Here is a 10,156-nt window from a genome sequence, read left to right on the forward strand (position 1 = left end):
ATCAACATAACTAGAAAACCAACAAAAAATACCAAAAAAATCAAAGTACAGGCTCTGAATATTTCTAAAGAAGAATAATGACATCTGAAAAAGTTCCATTATATACTATAAACATGAACTGTGAACCATTTAATAAAAAGCCACCAACTTTAAAACAGTAATGAATTTGACAAAGCCTTAAGTAGTGAATAAGTAAAGAGATTCTAGGAAAGTTAATTCCATAAACATTTGAGGAAACTGTGACAAAATAAATTGCTTCAGGAGTTGTTACAAAAACAAAGCTTTCTTCACTCAAATTATCTCAGTTTTACTGCATCTTACCTGATAACATTCTAAAGTTAACATAGTCAAGTTGAATAGATTAAATTGGATTCTATCCTGCCTTACGCACTAAAAATACTGCCAAGCAAGCCAAGTTTTAACATTGCAGGTGTGTGTACAAATATATGCACACACACCCACATGTCTGAATGTATATGGTATTTTCGGTGTTGCTTTCTTCAGTTTATTCAACAATACCCAAAACCAGCAACTGGTCTTTCAAATTTTTAATTGTACAGAAGAGCAGAAAACTCATTTGTCAAAAGCAAAGCTGAGTTTACAAACAAGGAAGAACACTTTTTAAACCGAAAAAAGTAGTAAGATCCAAATGATAGATTAAAAGCCATTATATCTACTTGAGTTTTAATATTTTAGGAATAGCATCCATATGGATATTCACAAAAAGGCACAGAATTTGACTTGTCATCAGGTTAAAACTAAATAGCTGTCATTTTTTTTTACACATCTAGGAAAGCTCTTAACAAAATCAAAGTCTGAGATTCAGCTCAATATTAACAGCACAATAGAATATTAGAGACTGCCACCTAGTGCCTGTGTTAAACATCACACAAATATAAAAATTTCAAGCTTAAAACTATGAAATATTTCTTATGCAACTAGACTATTTGCTCTGATCAGAACATACATTCTAAACTATGCATCTAAAAGCACTTCACATATAAAAGACTATTAATAATGCAAATGCAAGCAACTCAAATAAATCAGCTATCATAAATTAAAGTTTGGGGAAATACAGAATAAAAACCCTGAAGTCCTTATTTATTCAAGAAAAAAATATAACTTCAAAACAAATACTCCTTTCCTTTTAGGCTACACTTAAGGCTTACATAGTCAGCTTTACCATGAAGTAGCACCTTTATTAAGGAAATTAATTCTATCCAATTTTTGATGCCTATGTCAGAAAGGCAAACCAAAAATCCAATGTATTATTAGCAACTACTTCTTAGAATTGATTTGAACAAAAAAGCAAGGGGTAAGATCTAAAATTTCTTGATATTATTCAAATTAGTTAGTTCCATCAAATTACTCTCCAAGATTCTTTGAAGGAAAGAAAATAACACATTTTACACAGGGATCCTTTGGGCAAAGTTTACTGTGGAAATAAGGAAAAGTTTTGTTGTAAAAAAATCAAACTTTTTTTCAGTTTCAAAGAGTCTATCAAAAGATGTGAGCCAAGTAACTAACTCAAACTTAAGAAATCCTTTAACACTGTTCAAATAGATGTTAGTTAAAAGAACAAAACTACAGGGTAAGGTGACATCTCTGCCCTTTACTAACCTGAATATGCCTAAGTGGTGCTGTTATCAAACTGTTGTGTCTGAAGGAAAACACGATGACAGTTAGTGACTGGTGGCAAAGCTTAAATGTCCCCCACACACCTTTGCTTCAGCTAGTTTAGACCAAAACTTCTATTCAGTGGAAGAAGTCATTAATAGTTCAAATGGCACTGAAAGGCCATAAAATTAAGCACACACATAAACAGAGAAATATTATTCAAGGGTATCAACACCTTTCTCTTGAATCAACTTACCGTAAGCCATAGCAAGGCAAAGTGATGAACCGGAACATTGCCAGAAAAACTCTCAAAGGAAGCAGGGTGAATACATACAGAAAAGCATCCAGGCACAAAAAGATTCCAAAAAACATCAACTAAATTACAAAAATAAAACAGAAGTATGTTAGTAGTTTATAAAGAGTTACAAAAAGTTTATAAAGAATTATATTATGAAAAATATATTTACGTAAGACTAATTAACCAAATAAGCACAATACTCTCACTTGTTCAATCAGATGAACTGTAAGAAAAATAAACATGCTATGCACTTGGAAGACTATTCAGCAAAAATTCTGCACCACAAGGTCCAAGCAGCAAGGCTTTTGCAGACTTCCATGGCTCAGTGAACTCAGTCTTTATTGAATAGATGAACTGCACTTGGATATAACTGTAGCTCATTTTCCAGTAATGACTTTCTTCTAAGGTTACAAAAGTTAATGTTTTCAACCTTAGAAAAAAAATATTAGAGCTGTATGTACAGGTGGACAGCCATTTTTTTTGCCTACATACTTTCTAATACGTTTTTTTTCCCCCCCAAAAAAATGTTTTTACCTTGTTAGTTTTCTATGGCACAGCTAATTACAGCTGTGGTAGTTCTCCTTCACAGAATATCCACCTTTTTCATACAAAGAAGAATATAAATATGAAGAAGTAAACTTCCAGTTGCCCACAGTTTAAATGCTTTATCCTTAAATTTACAGAAACAGTTAAGGACATTTTGTTATAGCAACAAGCCAAGCAACGCTCTGATAATTAAAGCAGACCTAAACTCTGCAATTAGAAAGCTCTTACATACCAGACTTTCCCAACATGACATTCCTTCTTTATCTGCTCTTTGTATCTAAGATTTACCTGAAAGGGGGTCATATGGGCATATGCTTTTATGCCTCTGGCACACCAGAAGCTAGTGTTTTTTTCTGCAAGGAAAATTATGTAAAATGGCAAGCTTAACTGGCTACAAATTTAAGACTAGCAACATCTAAGCAGACCTAGATATCCATGACAGATACGCGTTTACATGTGAAAGTTGTATGTATCGCTCATGCGGAAGGAAGACACTGGTTTGGGGGTGGGGGAAGCAGGGGGGAAGTAAGCGAAAGCACAAGTAAACTACTTTTATCTCCCACAATCTCTTTGCCTTTCAAAACACCTTTGTCAGCTTTGGTAACTCCAGTTCAGTGTCCAATGAGCTCACATCACCGACACATACCCTCCTCTCACTCTTACTCCTCATGCACTCTTGTAACATCGAAAGCAATCCTACAGAGTACACTCCGGGACATCTATCTGCCAGCCACATAAGGTGACTGACTCAGGCACAAGAGCACTGCTATCGCCTCTGAGCTGTTGCTTTCCCTCATAACACTATTTCTACCAATTCAGCAGTCTGTACTTCAATACCACCATGACATTAAGGTCTCCTCCCTGATACTCATTCCCCTCTAGTACCATTTTCTAAAATTTTAGCAGAGACTTATTCAAAACTATCAGGAGCTGTGGTTACAAATAATACACAAATTTATACATTGTATTTTAATATGCCATGAAGTTACCTGTTTCTTTGCTAACTTTTAAACCAGGTGCTGAATATCCAAGCAGTGAGGATGACTGGAGCCGAACACGCATCTCTCTCTTTTTTTTTAATTCCTTAACCCAAGCAAAATAGAAAGATAGCCTGTCATTCGGCCCCTGTATTCTTTGAGGGCATCTTTATAATCTAGAAAACAATTCTGCAACTTCTTTTTGATTCAGACAGACCTTTTCTGTGCCTGAGTGTTATCATGTTTTTTTCCCATTCTATAAGCTCACATTAATATTTGCAATTATTGTTTAATGCCCTCACTTTCCTAATTTTTTTACATCACACTTGCACATATGCACCTGCTGAAATATGATCAGCACTGAACCTTCCACTCATTTCTGTAAACCTTATGTTTGCTGCTACATTCCAGATACTAAGGAGTTAAGAGAAAAGCTTATAGAGCTTTTCCATCATCCTAACTGTATTTTAGCAAAAGAGCACAAAGTTTAACTTTGAGATTGACAAGCATTCTCTTAAGATGGCAGGAACAGAGACTACCTTTTCATTTAGTATAAATAATCTGTTACAATTAAGAGCTTCCACTGAAACTGCACAAAAAGCTCGAGTGGAAGAAGCATTTATATTACAAATTATCTAGCTTCTCTAAATAAAAAAGGAGTATTCAGAACAACAATAATAAAAAAATACTACCATACTAAGCCCATGCAAGGAAGTAACATCTCTGTAAAAAGATAGCTACCACTTTTTAAATCTATCTGCTTATTACTTAGTTCCATATTCTTTCATACTTAAAGTACAGACTGAAGTTTGATTTACCATGAAAAACCCATCAATTTCACCACTTACAGCATCAACCTTTTTTATAAAAGAATGTTGGCATTCACTTATTCTTACATACTGAAAGTTTTATCAGGAAATCTATGGTGATGATCCTTCAGAATAATTTCTGTGTCTTGGAGACAGCACGTGATAGTCTACATAATTACAACAGAGATGATGAAGAACTGCTATATTGTTCAACTGAGACTCTACCATAACTGGAATATTCTACCATAAACTGGAATGGGTAAACAGTGAGGATGCGAAGACACCATCCCTGGAGATGTTCAAAGCCCAACTGGATGTGGTCCTGAGCAACCTGTTGTAGGTGCTGCAGCTTTAAGCAAGGGCTTGGACTACATCATCTCCAGAGGCCCATCCATACTGTGATTTTCTGCAGTAACTGACTGGGAATTTAGTTTCATAAAATCAGGTCTCATCATGGCCCAAGGATGAACTCAATAAAGGGGGAACCCAAGTGCAGCTGACAAAGGGTATCCTACTCTCCCTCCCTCCTCCACATCTCTCTCACCTGTCTACCCCTCCTGCAAGCTATTCAGCTCCCTTTCTGCCCTGTGTAGGCTCTGGATTCTCAAGAATACTGGCTGAGCAATTCAGCTCACTATCCTGGCAAAGAACAAACAGAGCAAGAAAAGTGAAGCATTCACTGCCGAATTATGAGCTGATTTAACTCTGAGAACAGTCGTACAAGTACCGCAGCTCATGCAAAACAGTCAGCAAGCATGAGGCAGGAGACTGAAGCGAGAGGAACAGTGACACAAGACTCTTCCTTCCATGTAAGTTAGAGTTAAATTGATTCAGCCCTACCATGTAACTTCATCCCTAGAGGTTTCAAGAATTACAGCCATATTACTTTTAATGTCATTACACTGCAGCCTAGCCAAAGCTTATCACCAATGCTGCCTTACTTCTCATCCTTGAGCATATTCCTGTTGTCTCCCAGATCTGACACCCTCTCCCACAGGGTTTCAAAATGGTTAAGCCAGAATAAAACTCTCTTCTACATTACAGCATTGGAATTGGCTTACTGCAGGGCCAGAATTATAGCTAAGGTGACATAAAGGAGGTGGCAGCAATGCCTCAGGAAGGGCTACAGCACTGGGTTCGAAAGGGAAGGTGAAGTAAACAGTGGCAAGAAGCAAAATAGGTGGCTATGAAAATTAAGTCAGAAGACTTAAGACAGAAACTCATCCATCACCGTATTTTTAAAGGACTGAAATCTTCCCACCCTTGAAACATTTCAGACTGGAAAAATCTTTAAAACAATTTTGTTTTTAAATGTAAAATTACATATTGCAGTAAAAAGTTTTCTTTTGCTTGACTATTCCTTTAAAGATCAGTGACATCTCCATATTTGAATTAATTTGCCATCATCTGGACTTGAAAGTTAGTCATGTCGGTATCTGCTAACAACAACAAGTGGCCAAGAGTTGCCAGCAGCAACAAGCAAACATAGGCAAAAAACTCTGAAACACAAATATTTAAGTTACTGACACTGAAAATTAATCATTAGAAATGTTTAAATCTTTTTAATAGGAAGTGTTTGAAAAATAAGTATTTCTTTAAATAATTTAACAAAACAGATTTAATCTCCAAATTAAAACAAATCTTAAAGAATACTTCACCTTTTCCAGTTCTTTTGGTATCCGCATGCATGTGTATACTCTCTCTCTCCGCTCTGTGTATTTTGCTTCATTGTGTTCCAGGAAGTAACCTCTTGTTAGCTCAGCACTGATGAATCTCAGCAATGAAAGATCTACAGTCAGGAACACACATAAGCAGAAAACACTTCAGGCATGACCTCCGAAGAGCGAGGAGACTGCTATGCTTTTGTTACTTGCTACATGCTTCATTTACATCACATCTAACCCAGAAGGTTTCTGCTGATAGTAGCCAGAATGTCAAATAACTCGGTATGGAAGGAGCTATACGAGAAGCAAGTCCTACGCTCTCCCCAGCCCCCTGCTGCCTCCCAACAAACAAAACAAGCTCCTTTTCCCAGCCAATAACTTCCATCAGACATCCCACTTCTCCAAAACATTACTCAAAGCAGCTACACTGAATGCAATATGCTGAGTGGCTCTAATCCTCAACGTACTGACAGTCCTCCTAAATTTACTAAGCTCTATTTTAGACTTTTTAAAAGCTATTTTCTCTCTCAGCAACACTAGCAACTTGTTCTTTAATTTAAAGAACAACTTTCTGCAAGATCAAAACGTTCATGGATACATGATCCCAAGTGATTCAGTGCACAAACAGTACAAGCATGCTGATCATTCAAGACCGAAAAGCCATCAAGCACATACAGGTCTTCTGCATTTTAATAGCTGTAGGTAAATAATCCAAAGGCTGAGTGACCTATGTTTAGTTAACTCATATGGCTTCTAAAAAAAGACTTTGCGCAGAGTAGTCTTGCAAAAGGAAATAAAATAAGAAATTATAATTATGGAAATCCAGGCTGTCAGCACAAGGAGGTTAAGCTTAAGCTTCGACACTCACTGATAAGGTCAGACAATACTATCTCTTGGTAACACTTCAGAAGTGACAGAACACTACAATAAAGTTCAAGATTTCTGGTTATTATTGGCATTTAAAAATAGAAGCTCTCAGCATCCACACAACATCCGAAAGATGGAAATTGCTTATCTAGACAGATAGGCGAAAAGCTAGAGTGCATTTATCATGACACAAGAACATGCTCCCAAATAGTAAATTCAGATTTCAGCCAAAGGCCTAGTGACTACTGGTTGGGGTGCGTGTGGACCTTGCATGGTACAATGTTCCACATTTTTGGGGGGAGGAGGAAGCTGCATAACACACCCTCAGTGAAACAGCCTAGATAACAGTTATTAAGAGAGGAATGGAAGTATAGATGCCACATGTGAAGAGTTTGCCCAAAACTGAGATAGCGGCTTCTCAATATTCATCACGTTGAAGATGGTGACAACCATTAGCTGGAAGAGTAGCCAGAAAATTACAAAGTTTTAAAGCAAAGAAGGAATCAGCTCAAACAGAAGTATAGAAGAAGCGAAAGAGGCAGGGCGTGCTTATAACCTACACTGCCTTGGGTGGGGGGCACATGTATCAAGCGCGAGTAGAGCTTCTGGGGATTACAAACAGGCATTTCTAAGTTTGTGGTGGTGTGTTAACATTCTGAGTATGTCTAAAATAGTGACTTATCATGTTGCTGATGCTGATCACAGCTATATAATTCAGTGACTGCTGGTTAATTACGTATTGTTAATAAACCATTTCAGTAATGATTTGCTTTAAGCTACTTGAAATGAACAGTTTTTCCCTGTATGAGCTTGTTTGGATAGCTATTTTGATGATTTATATATTACTGATACAATTCTATACGCCACAGCTACAGTAAGCCTTAAAGGCATTTATTTTAGAACAAACAAAAACAACATGTAGTTTAATGAGTAGTAGAAAACTAATATTGACATGTAAAGTTTCAATCAAAGTTCATTCCAGTGAAATAAGGCAGAAGTTCATGCCACTAAGTGATCGTTCAGATCTCTTGCAAGGTTGTTTTCTGGAGTCTTCCTTGGCAACGCTATCACTCATAACTTTTTTGTTTTTCACAATTCTTTCTTGTTTAGAACGTAAAAAAAGAGATAACCTTCGGTATAAACACACAAATTAACTACTCTGCTAACTGCCCAGGTGTATTTCCTTTCACCTCAGATAACCAATCTTCACTAACTTAAAGACAATGCATCTCCAATGACTGAAGTTTCCAGCAAAGTAAATATATGCATATGGGCAAGCATCGTGGAGTAACTTATGGGTCCCCTCCAACTTGAGATACTCTATGATTCTAACTAACAAGCTATTTGTTCCCCACTCCTCCTTAGCTCAAACTGGTTCGTGGACCTATTGTTGAAAAACAAATGATTTTAAGTTTCCTCCACCTGGCTAGGCTTTCATGCCCTAGGTATTAAGAGAGAAGCACTCCTCATGACCGAGGCTGATCGATGCACAGGCTCCAGACTGTGACTGCAAAACAATCTCTCCAGTGACAGGGGATGCACTGAAGCAGGCAGTCGCTCAGCCAGCTCCTTTCTGAGCACTTACTGCCACCCAGCATCACCCCTAGCTCTGTGCCAGCTGTGAAACAGATCAGTGGCTGACCCTGTAGGAAAAACACAGTAAGCAAACGAACAGGATGAGACACCAAGCCAGGACAGAGTAATAAATCATCTGAAACACAGCTTGATTCTGCTATCAAAGCATCATTTTCTTTTAAAAGAAGTCAGTCAACACTCTAATTCCTACTTCAAATTCCTTCACTACTTCAAGCTTCCCTCCTTTGCAGTCAGAAAGTTTTAGACTGTGGCCTAAGTTTAAACTGCTCAGACAGCATACTCCTAATGCTTAAAGTAGTCTCATTTATCTCCCCACCTCAGGACAGAAAAGCACAAGCATCTTCAAAACATAAAAGACCACTAATTCCTTCAAGGTAAAAAGACAATGATTCACCTAAGTTACACTTGAGTGCACAGCTATACAAAGGACAACCAGAAACGGCAAAGAAAATTTGTGCAAATGCAAAATGCACCATGCCTCAATAATTTCCTATTGTTATACAATTGTAACTTTAATCCTAAATGCAACAATTCCAGTCACTCACCTCACTTCCGTCAATCCTAGAGACACACTTCTTCCGTAAACACTCAAATAAATCAATCAAGACCAAACCAGCACAATATTTTTCTTAAAAAACAAGTACTTCCTTCTCCTCTGAAGAACATCTCTGTACAGCACTGGTCCTGCTTTACCATCTTGAAAAAAAACCCTACTTCTATCAACTATTTAACATATTGCTACTGTTAGATGAATTAGAATTTTTAGTTGCTTTATCAAGAAGTCTGTTCTCCTAACGTTTTCTTGTCCTGAAGAGTCAGAGAGCACCAATGATTTTTAACTGTTTTTTAATTTAAAATCAATTGCTGAAGATAGTTAGGAAGTCACACACACAAATAACAATTTCCTTACTTTTCACAAAGTTACGTGTTCAGCTGTCTTTCAGGCCTGGCAGTATGTATCTTGACCATTCCTGTTTTCACCGCAAAGCAATTCATAATACTGCCATCGAGCCACTTCCTTACAACTATGGAAATTACATCAGTTTCATCAATACCACAGAAGTGCAGTCAGTGATGCTGCATGCCCTATGACATAACGCACATCAGAAACGGGCATAGCACCTGTCAAGCTTAGAAGGAAAGCACTGAATTGCTGGCAGATTATTTAAGTTACATCCCAATTCCTATTTTTTTCTTTTTTTTTTTTTTTTGTATTTGGTAAGACCTGCGGTATCACATTCAAGCCAACACACAGGCAGAAAGCCTGGAAATTTGAACATCCCTTTGAGCACTTTCCAGATTTTCAGCAAGCCACTCAATTACAAATATGGTGCTAATACAGTTATTTATAATCCCACCAAGGGTAAACCAACCCAAACCACACCAAGCGACACTTTTTACAAAAAAGGCAGGGCTGTTTTCAAAAATTACTCCGTAGATACCTGAAATAACCAGTTCAACTGCAAGTGTAAATAGAGCTGCAGACTGATAGCAGTGGCCCTGACATTTCCCCTCATTTTTCCCCACAAAATCCTCAGTTAGTAAACTACGTTTAGTTTAAGAGACGTCTAATAATCTGCACACAGCTCCCGGGCTCTAACAGCGTCCCTGCTTTCAGCAGCGGAGGCAAAGGCTATGGGACGCATAGCTATGCGTAGGTAACAAGAAACGCGAAGACGACGAAGCGTTTCTCGTACTTCTGCAACACAGCCGGGCCAGCGGGCAGCCCCCCCGGCCCGCGGGGCTCCGGAAAGACGGGACCCAGGTCAGAACCGCCCCGCT

The 10,156-nt window shown here is 37.8% G+C and overlaps 1 protein-coding gene across 12 annotated transcripts in view; it reads right to left on the minus strand.

The window, feature by feature from the left end:
- TAPT1 (transmembrane anterior posterior transformation 1) overlaps window positions 1-9,259 on the minus strand; it is a 49,229-nt gene extending 39,970 nt beyond the window's left edge. For 3 of the 12 annotated variants that reach the window (XM_035903474.1, XM_035903476.1, XM_035903472.1), the window contains exons 1-3: window positions 5,906-6,036; window positions 2,450-2,513; window positions 1,874-1,992 (exon numbers count right to left, since the gene is read on the minus strand). Coding sequence is in view for 9 of the 12 variants with exons in the window: in XM_035903476.1 (XP_035759369.1) it covers window positions 1,874-1,883 (10 nt within the window). In the remaining 3 variants the exon portion in view is untranslated. The other 9 variants (XM_035903467.1, XM_009648027.2, XM_035903471.1 and 6 more) reach the window with 8 other exon arrangements.
- Window positions 9,260-10,156: the final 897 nt, after the last annotated feature.

This window comes from Egretta garzetta, unplaced genomic scaffold, assembly GCF_000687185.1.
Source record: "Egretta garzetta isolate BGI_Z169 unplaced genomic scaffold, ASM68718v1 scaffold151, whole genome shotgun sequence".
Taxonomy (NCBI): domain Eukaryota; kingdom Metazoa; phylum Chordata; class Aves; order Pelecaniformes; family Ardeidae; genus Egretta; species Egretta garzetta.